Source organism: Cibotium barometz, chromosome 47, assembly GCF_041138505.1.
Source record: "Cibotium barometz isolate CiBa-2024 chromosome 47, ASM4113850v1, whole genome shotgun sequence".
In the NCBI taxonomy this organism is placed as follows: domain Eukaryota; kingdom Viridiplantae; phylum Streptophyta; class Polypodiopsida; order Cyatheales; family Cibotiaceae; genus Cibotium; species Cibotium barometz.
The window spans coordinates 10214613-10235035 of NC_141092.1; the positions used below are offsets into that span (position 1 = coordinate 10214613).

Consider the following 20423-nt stretch of genomic DNA (forward strand, 5'->3'; position numbering starts at 1 on the left):
TTCACATGCAAAACAAGTGGCAATACATCCCAAACAGGAAAGAAATGCCTTCTTAACCTTGCAGTGGGTGGCAAGGAACCTTTCTCACTGTCTGGTTTTCTAGCTGGGTAGACTTGCCTTTATTTGGCTTGTTTCCCTGCTGCTTACCTTGGTGGTTGTTTTGCCGGTCTTTCTGTTGATTGCCTTTTTTAGAAGCTTGGTTGCTTCTAGTTTTCTTCTTGTTGTTGTTTTGGTTTTTCTTTTGTTGATTATCTTTCCGTTTTTTTTTTGTCCCACCTGTGTCATTTGCTAGACTTTTCTTTAGCTTGTTGATCTGTGTTCCGAAGTGTTTGGTTGCAATTTCATACGACTTCAACCTGCTTCTCGTTTTCACATGCAAAACAAGTGGCAATACATCCCAAACAGGAAAGAAATGCCTTCTTAACCTTGCAGTGGGTGGCAAGGAACCTTTCTCACTGTCTGGTTTTCTAGCTGGGTAGACTTGCCTTTATTTGGCTTGTTTCCCTGCTGCTTACCTTGGTGGTTGTTTTGCCGGTCTTTCTGTTGATTGCCTTTTTTAGAAGCTTGGTTGCTTCTAGTTTTCTTCTTGTTGTTGTTTTGGTTTTTCTTTTGTTGATTATCTTTCCGTTTTTTTTTTGTCCCACCTGTGTCATTTGCTAGACTTTTCTTTAGCTTGTTGATCTGTGTTTGAACTTGCTTCTGAACTTGCTCTTTGACTAGCGTTCAGTAGGAAGAGATTCTGCATCTCCCATGGCTTGATCCTGTGCAACTTTCCTCTTGGTGAAAGCTGCTTGCTTGATCTTAGAGTTAAGGAGATGAGAGACCCTGAAATTATTTATGGCAGTTTTGAAATGTTCTGTGATAAAAGTTGGAGAAGGGCAAAAAAGTTATGATCAGATTATTGAAGCTTTTGAGAATGGTATTATTGGTGGTTATGGAAGAGTTTTTGTTGCCAACCCACTATATGATGCCCTTCCATGCTTGGTTCTAGTAGCTCATTGCACATGTAATCGTTTTGATGCATGTTTTGTTCGCAAGCATATGAAGGAACAAACTAAATCTGGTGACGAACTGTTTGTTGATACCTGAGATCATACTCAGGCAGTGTCTACAATTCTAGTTTACCATGCATCTTCTATCACAAAAACCTCATCAATGGACACCCTCTCTTGAAAACAAGCCTAAATCATCAATGCGACAACACCCACCCACCTCAAACACTAAACACACCCCCACACACACTCCCCCCCGTCCAGGCTTGATTCTTTTTATCATGCACTGATTCAAAACCGTCCAAAAAATACACGTTTAACTGTGAAAAACTTGCAGTTTCTCATCCCTTCCCGTCAAATTTGATGGACAAAGGTGCCCATCAAAAGGCAACCCTGACACACTCACCCCCGCCCCGCGAAAGTATCTCCTGCATCTACCACCATGGTAGCTTGGGGGGCATTGACAACTACACCTAGTATATCCCTCCCAAGTCCATCAGAAAAACCTTTGTTTGGAAAAGCAATCTTAATTCCAATTCATACATTTGCAATGCATTTTTTTTAAAAATTATGCTCTCGTCATTCCTGTACTTTAATTTTTCTAGTGACCTACATTCAAACATGCAATTGGTAACATTTCTATATATAAGTGAGGATATTAGTAGAGTAAAAGATCAAAACCCTGCAAATTGGTAGTGCAGTCCTAATGGTGATAGAAAGCAAAATTTTTGGTTAAGCTCTATGGACACAACAGTTTGATTATGCAAAGTGGAAGACCCTGCCAGGAGTAAAGTAGATTGCCATTCCAACTTTTCAAATAACTTGCCATAGAAAAGGCATGCAAATAAGAGAGGTTACTTGCTGTTCTGAAGTATGGAGCATTTAGCTGAGCATTCAAAGGGGTTTACCAACTAGTGAATTTCTTTGGAAATGATGATGATAGCCAAGTGCAGCATTGATGTTCCACAAGAGCTGCAGTTCCACACTCTGCAGAAGCTGTGTTTGATGGTTGTGCTTTTCAGAGAGCCACAAAACTACAACGCGGCCTTAAATGTAGGATACTCGAAAAAATCTTCCAAATAAGCTGACAACGAACTGGTGGTATAGGAAGAAGTAGAGCATTAAAAAGACGAGGGTGCTCTTCTTGCTTACATTCTTACCCATTTTGTGACTCCGAGGCAGTGTTTTGAAAATTTCCCCACAGTTGTTGACTATAATAGTCCACTAACAACCCGGGTGTGAAGGCATAATTTACATGGGACAGCAGTTAGGAGAGCCGTTATGTATTGTAAGAGAAACAGCAGTAAGATTTATGTGCTCTTCATTGCTGACAAAGCCTCTTTTGTTGCTGCTGAGATAACTGCATCAGATGCATTTGGTAGATAGTAGTATTTGCCTGTTTTAAAACAACATTAACCGACAAAAATCAAATCAATCAGCCAGCAGGCCATAAGCAAACCATCAACTCCATCAAACATAACATGAGCTACATTGCCTCTCACACACCAGCTCTTAAAGACATGGGGCAGGTGTATACAACAACACTTTGTCCACATTAGTGCACATATCTTCAAACATAAATCATGCTATTGGGTATTTCACTCATGAAAAGGTCTAGCACTACATAACACAACCACAGTAAATCATACAGGATCCAGAGGGGAATGAGAGAAGTTCCATCAACAGATAACGGGATCTACACACAGCTTCAAATGCTTATGACCGGGAGGGCAAAGGACAAGGTAATTTCGGAGATGTTTGGGGATAACAAAAAGACGTTGCTACATATGAAGAAAGAGTTGTATTGGGAAGAGCTAATAGGGGAGGCAGACTCTATTTTGGAGGGTTTATTGGTATATGATGATGTTATCTACATCCCACCATTTATGCAATGGGTGAAAGAGGAGCGATTGAAACACATACCATGGGTCTTCCATGAGGTGTGGGCAAAGATTGGAAAAGTGAAGGAAGGCCAAAAGCAACCTGAGGTGGAGAATGCCGCAAAGAGGGTTGAAAAAGTGATACCAAATATGTCCGCCATATAGGCCTCTCCAACCTCCTACATTGCCTCCATGGAACGTGTTATCCACACTATGTAGGTAGTAGACATGTGACTACATGAGCCCAAAACCTCAATCTGATTATCACATGCTCCTACCTTGAAATTCAATCCCTTTCATCTTTGTCATGGTCTTTACAGGATGCTATATGCATCTTTGAATTCTGCACGATGTTTTAAAATCTCTCTCTCTCTCTCTCTCTCTCTCTCTCTCTCTCTGTGCTGCCCCGCTGTGTGCTGTTAGGGCTGTTTCTACACTAATTTCTGAAGGTCCCGGTTCTCTTCCTCAGCCCATTTCTGGTGCACACATCCTGTTGCACATCCTGCTGCTAACCTCTCCCCTTGCTGCCTTTCAGCCGAGCTACACCTCTCCCCTTGCTGCCCAGTTTCTTTTCACCTCTTTTTTTTCTTTTTTCTTTTTTCCCGGGAAAAAGATCCTTCAATTAGTTAAAGAAAAAACAGCCGCAAAGGGCTAAGTACAACCACGACGGGCTTAATACAGCCTCACCTCATATAAGGGCGGGAGACAAATGATCAAAGGGAAAGAGATGCTTCTCCTCCGGCTAGCCGCTCTGTGAGGAGAAAAGACTATCTCATACAAGGGGGGGGGGGGGGGGGGGGGGGGGAGAACAACCATACAGGTGGTCTGTAATGCCAAACAGGGTCACCGCCTCTATCCGTGAGGAAAGGGACAGGCCTCCCAAGTCTCAAGAAGGCTTCCCGCCGCTTCCGCATGCGGTCAGAACCTCCTTGCAGCTTTCCCCACTGACCGCGGAGGGTGTGAATGATGTCGAGCCATATGCTCCTGATGGTCTCAGCCGGCGGAGTGTGGGTGCCATCGATGGCCTTGCTACATCTAGCACGCCAGATGTGCCAATGTGCCAGGCGGCTATGCTACTACAAATCTCCCATCGCTGGCATGAGCTTGGTCACCAGACACCTGCTGGTGGGGCTGTGACTGGTACTACTACAATACGATGGTGGGAGACCTGAAGGGCAAGTCCTCCCCCATCCTCCTCGTACCACCTGACCACTCTCGCCTAGGTGGCCCAAGCGACAGTACCCCAAGTGATGATCCGAGTAGATGCCCTGTCCATAGCGAAGATGCGGCGAATCTACTGCCAAATCTGCTAAGCCTTCGGACAATCCCAAAGGCAATGTCGTTGAGACTCCTAGGGGGTGGCCACACCTTGGGCAAGCTGCTAACCAACCTCCAATTGCCAGCCAAGTGCCAACCGCCAGACTCCTGTGTGTCGTCAGTCAAAGAAAGAGTGATCTTCCTCGGCCGAAAGCGGTCCCAAAGCCTCTTCCAAAAATCTGAAAGGAAGCGCTCAATCCCCCCTTTGCTATCTGGTTGAATGATCACTCTCCATGCCACCTTGGCCCTAGCTGGCCTCCCATCACTTCCGGCCCACAAGAAGTTCCGGATCAAACGCTGTACCTGGCCAATGCAAGCCCGAGAAAAGGCCCACCACGAGGTGATGTACCACATGGTGGCAAGCAGTACCTGGTTTGCCACCACCACTATGCCTGCTAGGGATAGCCTCACCGAGCTCCAGTATAAAAGCTTCTTCCAAATACTCAGAAGAAGCGGAGCAAGCTGCTGCTCGGGAGAGATATCAATGTCACCTTGGCAACCGAGGTATCGGACTGGAGTGCCCCTCGGGATCCACTGGAAAGCCTCAACTGGTCGCCAAGTCGGGGTGGGTGCTGAGCCTACCCAAAACCACATGACTTGTGTTAGTTGATCTGTGCTCCCAATGCACGACATAAAATCTCTATCACCTCCGCGAATCTCCGGAGATTCCCAACATCTCTAGCAAGGTAGGATGTTGTGTCATCTGCAAACTCTAAGTCTAGCAGCCCCTCCTGCATGCGGAGGAGAAGGCGTAATCCTTGAAGTCCGGTCTCCTGGGCGGAGAGAAAACTACTCATGGCCTCAACGACAAATAGAAAGAGATACGGTGCCAGAGGACAGCCTGTCGAACCGAGCGGGAAAGGGGAAATTTGTCGCATCGGGCTCCCTGAATGAGAACTTGGCTGTGAGATGCTGAATAAAGTCCTGAGACTCCACGAATCCACTCCATGGGGAATCCCATCCAGCTCATTGTGCCCTCCAGAAAGCTCCAATCCACCCTGCCATAAGCTTTCTCAAAGTCTAGGAGTAGCACAATGAGGTCCTGATGTCGAGTCCTAGCCGAAGCTGTCACCTCCCAGAAGGTAAAGATGTTGTCCAGAATGCTTCGATCCTGAACAAAACCAGTCTCAGTGTCGTGGATCAAGTCTGGGAGAGAAGGCTGAAGTCACCTGCTGATGGCCTTGGCCAAAATCTTATAGGCCATCCCTAGAAGGGTGATGGGTCTCCACTACCGGATCTCCAATCTATCACCACCCTCCTTGGGGATCAAATGTATCAAACCCTCTCTGAGCCTCTCTGGCATGGCACCTGTGAGCATAATCTCATTGAAGGCAACGCGAAGGCCACCTTCCATGAGGTCCCAATGTCGAAGAAAGAAAGAAACAAGAAGCCCATCTGCCCCCGGGCATTTGTCCCTGGGTAATGCCTTCACCACCTCCGCCAACTCCTTTGAAGTGAAAGGGGTCAATAAGAAAGATCGAAGGGAGGGGGGAACCACCTCACTCGTGTGCCTCCAGACTCTCTCGCGCGCATCCATCACCTAGGGGGATAATGGGGCACTAGTGAGAAGAGATCGGAAGAAATCCGTGGCGATGGCTCTCACATGCGGGGGATCAAAAACAATAGTTCCATCTTGGCCACGTAGCCTACGAATACCATCTCTCTTCCTGTGGGGGCCAACTATCTCAAAGAAGTCTCCAGTAGCTCTATATTACTGGCCTGAGTCCAAAATGAAGCCCTGGCATGGTATCTATACTCCACCCTCCTCTCCTCAATGGACTGAATCTCCGTGCGGGCGAAAGCGATTTGACTCTCAATACAAAGGCTATCTGGGGAACTCTCCTGGAGACGCTGTAAAGAGGCTAGGCCCCTCCTCAGACTCCTCTCCTGCTCCCGAAATCCCTCCAATCTACTTTGGGCTGCCTCCTGTAAGAAAATACTGATCTACCAAAGGCCATCATCCAAAGTGCACGCTGAAGAGCCTCAGGAAAAATCCAGCCCCGCCCATATTTGCCCAATCCGGCTACAAATCTCCGAGTCCTGAATGAGGTTGTTTGAAAACCTGGAGCTCGCATGTCTGTCGTGCCTCCATGGGTCCTCTAGGGACATAATAACTGGGGCATGATCTGAAAATGTAGTGCCTGCCAAAATACCAACCATGCCTCCACGGCTGCAAGCCCACTCGTCAACATAAAACCGATCCAACCGAGAGAGGTTGGGGCCAGTGCTCCGCCTATCCAATCGAGAGAAGCTAAGACTCCCAAGGCTATGCCCAAACTCTAGGAGATGCCAAGGGTCTTGTCCCCTAAGAATCAGTATCATCTCCTCCCATGCAGAGTACTGCGCGCTACTGAGACTGTGGTCGTGCCGCCTCCAAGTCTGTCCTCTACTGCCTCTATCATGTTGCCCATGCACCAAAAATCAGCCTAGGGCAGGGACTGTCGGACAGTGCTCCAAAAGATAGCTCTACCTGCAGACACATTCAGGGCGTAAATGTTGAGGAAACCAACGCTATCCTCTCCAATCAGAATGGTAACCCACTGAGCACGACCTCGAACTATGACTCCAGATCCTGTCACAGACGGCAGAAGCTGCTCACTAACAGAGAGACACACTCCTCCCTGCATCCCTGAAGGGCCGAATGATGGAGACCAAAAGGTATGACTCTTGCCTGGTAGAATCTTCCCGCAACAACGGGTACGCCCCTCAGTAAGATGGTGCTCCTCGAGGAAGAGAATGTCAATAGGTCCTCCCACCATAGCTCGTTGGAGCTCTCCTCTAAGGATGCCTCGTCCCTGAAAGCACTGAGGCCCCCCTAAGCCCTGAATGTTCCATGAGACAATCCTCGTATCAATCTCTGTGTGAGGTGGAACTACTGGAACTGCTCTCCACTCCAAGAGTCTTGGGCACGGGCTTAGATGGGGAATAGTCACAATCTGTTCGAGTGCGTAGTCGCACCAAGTGGACGTGGATCTTGCCCTCCATGTATTGTCACTCAGCCCGAGTGCGAGACTATGCACACTCCGTGCTCCATCGATCACAATGGAGATATCCGTATGAAGGGGGGAGAGGTACCGTATGAAGGGGGGAGAGGTACTGCGAGAGAGGTATGCATGAACACAAAAAGCAGCACCTCCAGGCTGGAGGTCACCATCTCCCCTCCCTGGTCTCTATGGGCTGATCCACCAAGCTCCATCTTGGCCAGAGGCCATAAAATGTCGCTGATGCGAAGATCTTGCAGATGATGCGATAGCTCAACCTGCCTAATCCTGAATGGTAGCGGCCACCGACTTTGGATCTCACTCTGTCTCGGGGGCTGCGCTCAAGGGGAAAAAGAAGATCATCACGCAATTCTTTGGCGTAGAGAGTCTCGAGTGGTGGAAGACTACACATACCCGAATAGGGGCTACGGTCTCCTCGAACCTGCCTGTCCCATTCGTCGGAAGACACTGGAAGAAACTATAATCCACAAGTTGCCCCAAGATCTTGGGGGCCCACCCGGAGACTCAAGTGGGAGAGCCATCACTTGGTCATCTCCACCGGCTCAGAGAAACGATGAATCAGGCGACGAACGGAACTCGCCGGTTGTCTCCTCTTTGGATCAAGGGCTGCAGAGGCGGCTAACGGGAATGCTATGGAAGGGGGGGGTAGGCACGGAGGAAGAGGAAGGGGCAAACGGAGCGACTGCGGGTATAGTCGGAGGCGAGGGCGGGGGAGGGGGGGGAGGAGGCAGGGGGGAATGGGAAGGCGGAGAGGCTGGAGAGGGATGCTTCTGAGAGGAAGGCTGATGGGGAAGGCTCGACCATGGTCAGAACATGGTGCTCCGCGGCTTGGAAACCTGCTCCTCCCTCGGCCCCGTGGTGAGGATCTAAGTTGAAAGTAGGAGGAGGAACCACTGGGGGGCAATCTCCTATTCTGACGCTGAGGGCAAGCTCTAGCTAGATGGCCCATCTGTCTGCAAATGAAGCATTGGCCTGGGAGGCCAGAATACTCCACGTGCTGTTGTATGGGATCCCCTCGGAGGCTAGGAAGAGAAATGCAATGCAATACAAACTCCGGTGAGGCCACACAGATACGGAGCAATGAGATCCTAGCTGCCCTCGCTAGAGCCAAGGCAGCGGTTGGGGGGGGGTGGTTGGGGGGGGAGGGGGGGATCGCTCTCCCGATGGCACCACCAATCACCGAAAGAGGAGGAAGGTACTCCTTCCTAAGGTCTGGGAAGCAAACTGTCACTAGGAAGCCTGAAACGCCAGCCAATGGGTCAGACGCAGGATCGAAGCCGTGCTGCCACTGGGCAAAGAAGGCCTGCACCGTTCGTAGTGCAAGGGGGCTCAGCTGCATGACTCGGCCTCATGCCGATGGCGAGTCGAACTCCACCTGGTAGTATCCGCGTCCCAGAGGGTGAATATCGGTGATCTTTACACGTTCGCTAATGAGGCTGGCTTGAAAAAGATCCCTAAGTTGTCCGCGCGCGGGGAGACTACCAACAATTTTGCAGACCAAGGTGGAGGCCTCAAGTGAGGCAACAGTCGTGGCAAGTACCTGAAGATCTGCTTTAGAGAAGGAAATGCAAGCAACGGCGGCTTCGGTCAGGGATGACGGAGCAGTTGCCATGGAGTCCTGCTGAGGGTGAAGACCAGAATGAAATCGAAGCTTGCCAAAAAAACTAAAACCCCCAAAAACCAGAAAGCAACAACTTGCATGGGAGGGGAGGGAGGAGAGGGGCGAGGAAACGAGAAGAAGAAGGAAAAAGGAGGGGGGAGGCTCAAAAAAAAGAAGAGAGAAAAAAATTACAAGAGAAAAGAAAAGAAAAGAAAGAAAAGGGGAAGGTGAGGCGGGCAAAAGGCGGACAGAGGGAGCGAACAGGGGGGGCAGCTAAAGGGGAGGGGTGGGCAGCAGATCGAAGAGAGGGCAGGAGGAGGCAAGCAGCGAAGCACAGAAAGGGGTGAAGCAGCGAAGCTAAGAAAGGGAGGGAGGCGGGCAGCGAAGCAAGGAAAAGGGGGGGAAGGAGAGGCTTACAGTGGGTGGGGGGGAAGAGGGCACAGGCGACGGGAGCGGAAGGGGGGGGATCTAACGGGAGCTTGCCGACTCGCCTCTTCTTTTCCTTTTCGTTTGTCGTCCATTACCTGCAACTCAATATGGCAACAACCCCACCAACAACCCTTTCCAACAAAAGGAATGGACACTTCCGGAAGGGGAAGGATGCAATACAATTAATGGAATCAAATGTAGAAGACAAACAGGAAAGCCCCACTCCATGGGCCTAAGTCTCCGTGATGAGTTCATCACTGCAAGGCTTTGAAAGGAGCTCGACTCTCTGAAGGATGAAGAGAAAAAGAAAGCTGAGGACTCCCCCACCCCACCCCCCCCCCCCGGGCTGGCGCTCCGTCGCCCTAATTGGCCACCACATCGGCCGGCGATAGTGGGGAGGGCTCCACCACCGCCCCACCCAGGAGCGACGCTCGCACAAGAGGAAGTGCCCCCTGGCGGCGCTCAGCCCCACTTGGGGCTTATGTGGCATTTGACGGAAATCTGTGTTTTTTGAGACCTCGCCTCCGTTGATGTGTCTGCTCTGGCTGGTTCTATCATCGTCCCAGTAATGGCCCCGCCATTTCCGTTCGACCCTGTCGTCGTTGCGGTTCCGGCTCGTCATCGCCCAGGCCTGCACACAGTCGCCGCTGCCGAGTCCAACCTCCGTCGCTTGGCCACCTTCAACGCCAGCTATAACTTTACATGTGAGCACTCCCCCTGTTCGCCTGCTCGCCGGTGTTGTCCGCCTACAGCTCCCACCTTCTGCACCTCCTGCTGCATCTTTGCACAGGCGCCCCCAGAGCAGCACGGTCAGATCCAGTTCCATCAAAGAAATTGCAATCTCTGCAAAATCAGTCCATACAAGTAATTGATTTCTTTTTTAGTTCAAATCAAGGGGCTTTTGTACATTTGAGTGCAGGCAACAGGGTAGGGCAACATTTGGCTATAAAATTCAAGGAAAATTTTGAAGATTTTTCAGAATTTGCACAATTGAATTTACAGGACACACGAAAAATTGGGGCTTTCGTGAAATCATTGCTTAATTGCAAAATTGAAGCCCATTGGTACACAGATTTTTGGGGCTTTTGTCAATTATGTGCAATTGATACATAAATTAGCCCATTGGTTCTCAGAAATTAGGGGATTTTCAGCATTGCAGCCTGAAATTTGGGGGCACATGACATTGTGGTTACCTGGCATTGCGTTTGGGATTTTGCCTGCAGGTGCTTTTTTATTGCATATTTGGTGCATCTCTCTTGCAAGAGATTTCAGCACATGGCTGAAAATACGACCAATGTATTCAAGGTTGTCCCAAGAGGACAAATTGGATGGCAGTAATTACTCCCTATGGAGTTTCATGGTCCGAAATCTACTTGTGGCCAAAGGAGTATGGGGTTATGTGTCAGGTGAAGATGTACACCCTGTTGACATAGGACCTAACACGCCTAGCTGTGGTGCTCAACAAGCAGTTGTACCAAATCCTCCCTCGCAGGAGCAGAAGAGATGGGATACTCAAGATGCCCAAGCGATGGCTTTGATTGCTTTGTTAGTAAAGCGATCAATCATACCGCATATTCGGTCTTGCAGGACCTCACGGCGAGCTTGGGATGTACTTGAAACCATGTATTAGGCAAAGAATGAGGCCAGGGTTGCATTTCTCAAGAAAGAGCTTGAGAACTTGGACATGAATGAAGGTGATAGTATGGTTGATCATCTTATGAAGATCCAGGATCTTCGGGAGCAGTTGCTCAACATTGATGAGATCATTTTTGGAAAGGAGTTGATTTCCAAAACACTATCATCTTTGCCAGAAACCTACTTGAATTTCCACACATCGCTCACTCTATCTATGCGTGGTAACCCTGAACCAATCTTGTTTGAAGAGTTAGTTGGTTTGTTGCTTCAGGAGGAGCAGAATCGGAAGAATAAATCTTCCGGCATGTGTGGTGAAGGGGCTTTTGCTGCCTAGGACAAGGACAAGGACAAGGGAAAAGCCAAACACAGTTTTCAGCCAAAGGCTGATTGGGGACAGCCTTCACAAAAGGCTATTAATTGATTATGATGAGACTTTCACACCTACTTCTCGTATGGCCACAGTTAGATATGTTGTTGCATTGGCTGCCCATCATGGATGGAAAGTGCATCAATTGGACATAAAATCAACTTTTCTCAATGGGGATTTGTAAGAAGAAGTGTATGTAAATCAGCCCATTGGTTTTGTGATGAATGGTCATGAAAACAAAGTTTGCAAGCTTCGAAAAACAATTTATGGTCTCAAACAAGCTCCTCAAGCTTGGTATGAGAAGATACATACTTTTTTGACCACGCAGGGATTTTGCAATAGTCCAACGGAGAGCACCCTCTATGTGAAGGAGGATCATGGCACTTTGATTATGCTCATTCTTTATGTGGATGACATGTTGCTAATTGGGAATGATATCGAGAAAATTTCAGCATTCAAAGCTGAATTGCAAACGTCATTTGAGATGACAGATTTGGGATTGTTGCATTATTATTTGGGCATCCAATTTGTGCAAACAGATGTGGGGATTTATATACACCAATCAAAGGACATTCAAAAGTTGTTGCAAAAGTTTGGGTTTCAAGATTGTAAGCCCATCTCTACTCCTATGGAGCCAAGGCTGAAATTGAGCATGTATGATGTTGGAGAGTCTTTTGATATGAGTGTTTACAGCCAAGCAGTGGGTTGCCTCATATATTTATGCAACACATGCCTAGATATTCAGTTTGGGGTTTCCCAATGTAGCAAATTTATGCATAGCCCAGGTACAAAGCATTGGCAAGCAGTGAAGCGGATCTTCCACTATTTTCAGGGCTCCCTAGATCTTGCGTTGGTGTATCCCAAAGGGGGCAGCTTGCAGTTACATGCTTACAATGATTCGGATTGGGCTGGTGACTATGATACACGGCAATCCACCAGTGGAAATTGTTTCTTTTTGGGGCATTCATGCATATCATGGCAGAGCAAAAAGCAACCCACTGTTGCCACATCTACTTGTGAGGCTGAGTACATGGCAACCTTTACAGCCATAGTAGATTGTGTATGGCTGAGGAGATTGATGTCTGATCTTCGTGAGTGTCAGCAGACACCCACCACCATACTCATTGACAGTCAGAGTGCTATAGCCCTGGCACGAAACCCAATGTTTCATACATGCACTAAGCACATAGAGATTCATTATCACTATGTCAAAGAGAGATTCATGCAAGGGAGATCACATTATCTTATTTCTCTACACAGGACAATGTTGCAGATCTATTCACGAAGGCGTTGCCTTGAGAGAAGTTTGAAGCTTTCCGCAAAGCTTTAAGCTTACTCTCCTACTACAGAGTGATCTGATCTTGTACAGGTTCACATTGCCACTACAAGGGGGTTTATTGGCATATATGCTATGAGTTACGTCACATATGCTATAACTAGTGCCACATGTGAACATGGGCTAACCAAGGGCACTTTTCTCCCTTTGGGTTTTTCCCCTTGGATATTAGGTGTGAAAGGACACCACACTTATTGTACTATGATATTGTGGAGTCAACTCCCTTGCTCCACACATTCTATGCATCCTCTTTGTGTGAGCATTAATCACCATCTCTCCTACTCTCTTTGTGTGAGCATCAATCACCATCTCTCCTACTCTCTTTATGCTTGCTGTTGTACTTTGTGTCTCTGTTTCTGTGCAAACCCTAACCCTAATAGTACAAACATCATCCGTATCATCATCTGTGCAGTCCATTCTAGGTCATTGTAAGTACATTCATATCGATGCATAGTAGATCAAGGGAGTCCTGACCTGATGATGGGTAAGCTGGCGACCTAAGCCCCCGTGAACAGTGGCCGTAACTATAACAGTCAAATGTGCATAGATGGCTTGATACAACCGGAGATTCATCTTTTTCCCCTTTCGGGAGAGTCTTTTTAGATGACTTGGATAAATTGATTTGCGGTGTATCAATAATCAGAAACAAATTACTAAACAGTACTGGTACTGAGATTAATAACACCACTCAAAATAACGAGAAGTATCCTCATCGATTTCTCAATGTTTTATTTCTTTACAAAATGATTGTTACCGAGGTTACTTGCCAAGAAGCTCTGATACATACGATTGATTATTGCATCGAGAAATTGAACGATATAGATCTTTTGATGCTTGATCCCTTATTGAGTTTACTCGATATTGACATTGATGAACAGATATCTTTTCTCAAAAGTATTCCCAAGAGAAAAAAGAGTTTATTCATCGAGTCCAGATTGATAATTGATAAGGTCAAATCTCTCTCGTCTATTGTGTCTGTCAAGCATCTTTGCATTAATATGTGATTAATTGTGTTAATCTCATCTGAAGTCTTCCGCTGTTAGTTAGCTTGTTACCCTAGTATTAGAGCAGAAAACTTCATAAAGGAGGATCACCCTGCACCCCCCCAATGGGTTGGGGCTTGTGGGCTAACATCACCGGTGTCACATCAACCCCTCTCCTGTGAAGGTAGCCGATGACCCAACCCATTGGCCTTGCGAGAGCTGCCCCTTGATCTACCTCTAGTGGGATCCAGGAGAGTGGCACTGGGGTTACCCGACCTCGTGTCCAGAGGCCTGAGACATCCTCTTCCTACAGTACTCAGTTTGCCTGGATCGGCCTTCTCTTCCCGACACTAGATGACACCCTGATGGCTACATCACACTCGTGGGCATGGTTTTCCTCCGTGCTCAAGGTTTGGCAAAAGGGTATGTCACAAGCACACCTTGATCTGGTGCCACATAGACATGCGACTTCACACCAAAAGAGTAAATTTTAGAAGACGGTACAGTTTGGGCAGTTTGACAACCCAATAGGCACCCCAATAGTGGCCAGGAGATGCACCAATGGTTGGGACATATTTAGGGCATATAAACATGTTTAATGACATATTTATAATATTTTGGAACATGAAAAGGGCTGGCCGACAAGCATATGACTTGTCATCAAATCCCTATAAATAGGGAGGTCAAGGGTCATAATTCAACATTCAGCAACTGGACAACAATCCTCAGTTTGGGATCAATAGAAGGCAGCAGTTTGCAGCACATGGAGCAGCCAGTTTAGTCATTAGCATGCGTAGAAGTAAATGCATAGTATTCAAGTGTCCAGATCTACTTCAGATCTGAACAATCATTGTATATTCATCATGTTTTGGTGATATATCACAGAAGTGGTAAAGGTAAAGAGTCCCTCTTCTACTTTGCTCTACATCTCTGTGTCACCATTGCACATGTGATTAGTGTCATCTCTATGTCGTCATTGTGCATGTGATTAGTGTTAATCCTTATAGCTTAGCCTTAATCATCATTGCACATGTGATTAGTGTTAATCCTTATAGCTTAGCCTTAATCACCATTGCACATGTGATTAGTGTCATCTCTATGTCGTCATTGTGCATGTGATTAGTGTTAATCCTTATAGCTTAGCCTTAATCATCATTAATCATGTTTCCTCATAGTTAGCATGTCACATTATGTTGGGGATAACCTTACCCATTGAGCATGGAAATGGGCCATTTATCGCGATGATAAAAGTTATCATAGACCACCGCTCTAATTAGGAGTGTGGGGTCTACGAGACCACATCAGAGTTGAAAGTAGGCACCTGGAATTGTAATGGGACTCTGTGCATTAACATACCTTGAGCAATCCTTGCTATCTCTTTGGCAAACCCAGTGGATACAAATTTGTTTTCTGTGTCAATGACTAGCAAAGACATGCCAGCTTTATAAATTTTTCCAGCTACATCAAGAATTTCTTCCTGCATCAATCCATTACAGCACATCAATATCAGCTGTTTAGCCTGATTTCAAGCAACCAAACCTTCAAAAACAAGTTACAAAAGAAAAATGCAATGAAAAGCTACCAGCCTCAGCCAAGATAAGGTACCATGGCAACTCTATTTACCCAAGTGATACAGACCTCACTGTGCCGAGGGCAAGGAGTAGGGCTGACCCAATTAGCCATGAGATCTACAACACAAGAAATTTTGAGGCCAGGCAGAATACCTCTAAGGCCTGAAATTGGTGGAAGAGATCCTCCATTCTTGTTAAACTAGGCCTATATCTGGATCTTCAAGCTCCTCATCATTATTGTTGATAAATCCAGAGGCGGAGTCTTGCAGCTCTGTGCCTTGTGCCACTAGAGTGCCTCCACCACAAGCAGCAAAGAAAAAGACCTAGCCAAGAGATCTGAAACCCCCCCTTTCCCTTTGCCCCGTCTCTTTCCACTTTCGTTATCAGAACCTGAAAGTGAGTCGAGTATAAAGCACCAACCCCTTCTATCCATACTTGGGCAAAGCCCATATGCCATCCACCCAAAGCTCCAATCAACACTGTAATATGCCATCTGAAAGCCCAGTATAAGGACCGCAAGTCCAAACCCATGATTCACACAGCAAAAGTACCCTTCATTCGATAGAGATTTATAGTCCTTGTCACAAAACAAGGACTCAGTGCCAGCACCATTGTCCACACTCCCCCACCCCAACAATTTTGAGGCAAGAATGAATTCATTTGACAGCCTCTGTTTCTCTTTTGCAAGCATGATCACATTGAAGGAAGAGCAGAGGAACTCCTCAAAAGAAGTGATCGAACATGCAATTGGCATTGTGCTGCTTTTTTTTGGGTCCTAAATCCCAATTTAATGGCATGTGAAAGATATAAACACGTACATAGATACAAAACCTTTTTCTGTTTAAGAGGTACCACATCTTACCTTCAGCTCAGCCTGAGAAGGTCTGGGTGCATCAGCAGCCAAAGCCTGTGGATCACCATTTGACCTTTTTATAGAAACATTGGCCCTTCCATCAGTGATAGCCACAATCATTATTCTACCTACATCACCACTTTTTTCTGCATTCAAACCAACTCTGACAGCCTGTATAAAAAAGTGGTGTGTTCTCTCTCTCTCTCTCTCTCTCTCTCTCTCTCTCTCTGAAAGAAGAGAAGTGGACAGTACATTGTGAAGGTAGAGTGCTCATTGATGTAAACCCAAACTAAAACCCAAGCCAAGACCCAAAAAAAAACACCCAAGCCAAGACCCAAAAAAAAAACTAGGACAAGATGATTTTTAGCGAAGGTGATTGTACTTGATGTTTGACATTGCAGATTTACTAGTTGATTAGTAGGATATTTTTTTTTCATGTATGTTTTCTTTTTTCAACCATGGATTTGGCTCAAGCCCAACATGGTATTTCACTTATGTATTGGGTCTCAGGTCATTTTGGCCTTCTCCAAGCGTTAATATTACTCTCACTCTTCTTCTTCTTTTTCGTAATAGAAGATATATTACCAAAAAAATTACTTTACAAATGGCCACATGGTCGCCATGTGATGTACTAGCTTTCCCTCACTAACATGCCTACGTTTTTAGGAATTAGCTACTCGCCATGCCTGCATTTTTAGGGTTTAGCTGCTCACCATGCCTACGTTTTTACAGTTTTGCTGCTCACAGAAGGAAGCAACCTCTCTTTGCTGCTGTTTTTAAGGTTTCGCTGCTGTTTTGGGGTTTCATTGCTGCGTTTTTAGGGTTTCTCTGCTCACCATGCCTACGTTTTTAGGGTTTCTTTGCTATTTTTAGGGTTTCCCTGCTCATACATGCCTGTGTTTTAGGGTTCTCTCTCTCTTTTTTTTTTTTTTTCGTGAAATGGTGTTTTATATTATATGTAAAATGTACATCAGCCACATGGCTCACACAGAACCTATGGCCCCAAACAAAACCCCCACAAAAGATCCTCTAAAGGATCATGACCATGCAAACCTGTACACTAATAAGAAAGCCTCCTAGCCAAATAAGCATCCCAGATAGAAGCATCAAAGATGAGCCAGCCGAGCCGCCGTAGACCATAAGGAAATAACATCTGCATCCAGTAGCTGAGCTGAGAGAAGAGAAGAAAACTGCCAAAGCAGCAAACCGTGGATACGTAGAATGTGCCCATGTATTCCAGACAAGGAATCAAAAATGAACCCATTCCGTGTAGTCCAAATATGCCAAAGTCCTGTCCATCTAAGGAAATGGAATATCACAAGGTGGCTGTCTGAAGTAATGACTTGAGGACAAATCCCAAATATCCACTGATGAGCCGAAACAGTAGACCTCTCTACTGCCTCCCAAACGCGAGAGACAAAAGACCAAATCTGACGGGCCACTGGACAACTCATGAACAGATGCATAACTGTTTCAGTGCATGTCGTGCAGAAGAAGCACAACAACAATTGCCTCTTGTGTTTGGTTCGAAGGGTGAGGTCATCTCGCCATGGGATGGTCATTACCCTTTGACACGTGCTCGGGAACTCCAAGGGCAATCTGAGATCACAAATACCATGTCTAAAAATGCAATGCTTCAAAAGGTTCGTGATTTGGCAGATTGTCCTGGGCCTAGTACACGGCCTTGTTGATTCCTTTTCTGGGAAGGCTTATGAAAATTGTACAATGGAATGTAAAGGGTATTTCTTTGCGCCAAAAGCAGTTCAGGCTTTGGCGTACAACTTTTTGTCATGGTTGGGATGTTTTGTGTGCAGTTGAACATAAGCAGCATAAGTTGGCTGGCAAAGCCTATGTATATAAGGGATTTCATGTTTTCTACAGCGGACATCCTGCTTCGCAGTCAGGTGTTATGTTTGCTGTTCGTTCGCAGTTTCAGCCTTCTCTTGTGATTCAAGATGTTCATGGAAGATTTCTAGTGATACAGATTGTTTGGGATGATACGCCTTTATGGTTGTTAGGGGTGTATGCTCCAAATAATGCTCGTGCACGCCGTTTGCTGTGGAATGACTTGTGTGCTCTTTCAATCTCTCATCCTGGCTTTGTGATGGGGGACTTTAATATGTGTGTCTCCAGGGAGCAAGCCACGTCGCCTCATTCTGTAATGGATGGCCCGGAGAGAAAGGCGTGGGAAGCTTTTGCAGCAAGGTCGCTAAAACAAGACATGTGGTCTTGGTTGCATTCAGATGAAAGGGGTTACACTTATGCCTCACAACAGTTTCGGGGCACTTATGCTAGATTGGATAGGATGTATATTTTACATCAAGATCTCTTTTTGCCAGAGGTTCTTACTATGATGGTTGATCAGCAACAGGTTTTGTCAGATCATTGGCCGCTTGTGTTTGAAATGGTCTATCATCCTGTGGATGTTGATGGAAGAAAACCAGAATTAGGGTTTACAGCTCACATTCATGGGAGACATACACAGAGAAGCAAGGGAGAGAGAGAGAGAGAGTTGTGGGGATAAGTCAACTCATGAAAAGCATGAGTGTGTGACTCCCCTATCACACATGTATATTGCACTAGTACACATAGTGTACTTAGTACATTAAAAGTACTAAGTGTACTATGTACTATAACTTATGGGCTTGTACACACTATAAGGGTGGGCATAACGCCTTTACCCCAACAACCTCCCACTTAAAGGCAAAGTGCCCTTAAGTAAAGGAAAAGAAAAAATCAGCATGTACATGATAATATACAAGGCCATATCAAGGCTGAAAATGGCCTCATCCAATGCCCATCAAGTGTCTGCAATGAGCAAACCGCTCCGGAGGCAAACTCTTCGTCAACAGATCAGCCGGGTTGTCATCCGTATGAATCTTAACAAGCTGAATTTGCTTGTTCTCTATCACCTCTCTGATGAAGTGATACTTCACATCCACATGCTTCGTCTTTGCATGAAAAACAGGGTTCTTTGCCAACTGAATGGCACTCTGACTGTCACAATGCAACAATGGAATATCCCCTGTATAGCCCAAATCAACCACTAACCGAGATAGCCATAATGCCTCCTTGCAAGCCTCTGTGGCTGCAATATACTCGGCCTCTGTAGTAGATAAGGCAGTGCACTTCTGCATCCTGGATATCCATGACACAGCACCTCCTGTGAATGTAAATACATAACCGGTAGTAGACGTCCGGTTATCTGGATGACCGGCATAATCCGAATCCGTGTAACCATGCACTAATGCATCCTGTTTGCCAAAGCAAATGCACAAATCCTGTGTGCCCTTCAGGTATCTCATGACACCTTTCACTGCTTCCCAATGCTTCTTGCCAGGGTTGGCCATGTATCTAGAAACCACTCCCACTGCAAATGCAATGTCCGGCCTAGTAGCAACCATGGCATACATGAGACTGCCACAAGCTGAAGCATACGGAATCTTGGCCATATCAGCCCTGTCTCTATCTGACTGTGGGCTGTCCATAGCACTGAGTTTCACATATGGAGGCAAAGGAGTACTAGCTTTCTTCCCCCCGTCCATATTGAACCTCTGCAAGACTTTGCCAATGTATTCCTTCTGAGACAAATACAACACATGCTGATTTCTGTCCCGAAGTATCCGCATACCCAAGATGTGATTTGCATCACCCAAATCCTTCATATCAAAGGTTTGATGCAGCCTCTGCTTCAAGGCATCCATCTCTTTACGAGATTTCCCGGCAATCAACATATCATCAACATATAAAATGAGAATCAAGAGACTGCCATCCAAAGCTTTCTTGGTGTACAAGCAGTGATCTATGTCACTTCTCCTGAATTTCTGTGATTTCATGAATGTATCAAATTTATGATACCATTCTCTTGGTGCCTGTTTGAGCCCATAAAGACTCTTTTTCAGCTTGCATACAAGCTTCTCCTTTCCACTTACTGCATAACCCTCTGGCTGCTGCATATATATCTCCTCATGGAGATCACCGTGAAGAAAAGCAGTCTTCACATCCATCTGAATCAAGTCCAGATCATCATGCGCAACCAAAGCCAACACAGCTCTAAGTGTGGTCATTTTGACCACTGGAGAGAAGATCTCATCAAAGTCCACACCATATTCCTGCTTAAAGCCCTTAGCCACTAACCTGGCTTTGTATCTTGGCTTCGCATCTGATGCAACTTTGAGCCTGTATACCCACTTGCATGGCAAAACCTTCTTGCCTGCAGGCAAAGGCACCAACTTCCATGTTCCATTTTTATGCAGAGAATCCATCTCTGACTTCATGGCACGTTCCCATAGAGCTTTGTCTGCCCTCTGTAAAGCCTCCTTGTAACATGAGGGCTCCCCACAGTCAGTGAGCATCAAGTAGTCAACCCCTGGAACAAACCTGTCAGGGGTTCTGGAGGGTCTAGTGGACCTCCGTACCCAATGACCATCATTTGCAGGTTGCTGTCCAGCCTGCATA

At 46.4% G+C, this 20423-nt stretch overlaps 1 protein-coding gene across 1 annotated transcript in view; it reads right to left on the minus strand.

The window, feature by feature from the left end:
• Nucleotides 1-1703: 1703 nt before the first annotated feature.
• Nucleotides 1704-20423, minus strand: part of ALB1 (ALBINA 1) — an 80548-nt gene continuing 61828 nt past the window's right edge. The window contains exons 13-15 of the mRNA XM_086784425.1: nucleotides 15975-16136; nucleotides 14898-15018; nucleotides 1704-2388 (exon numbers count right to left, since the gene is read on the minus strand). Of these exons, the coding sequence (XP_086640551.1) occupies nucleotides 2303-2388; nucleotides 14898-15018; nucleotides 15975-16136 (369 nt within the window). The 3' untranslated portion in view covers nucleotides 1704-2302. The remainder of the gene's footprint in view (nucleotides 2389-14897; nucleotides 15019-15974; nucleotides 16137-20423) is intronic.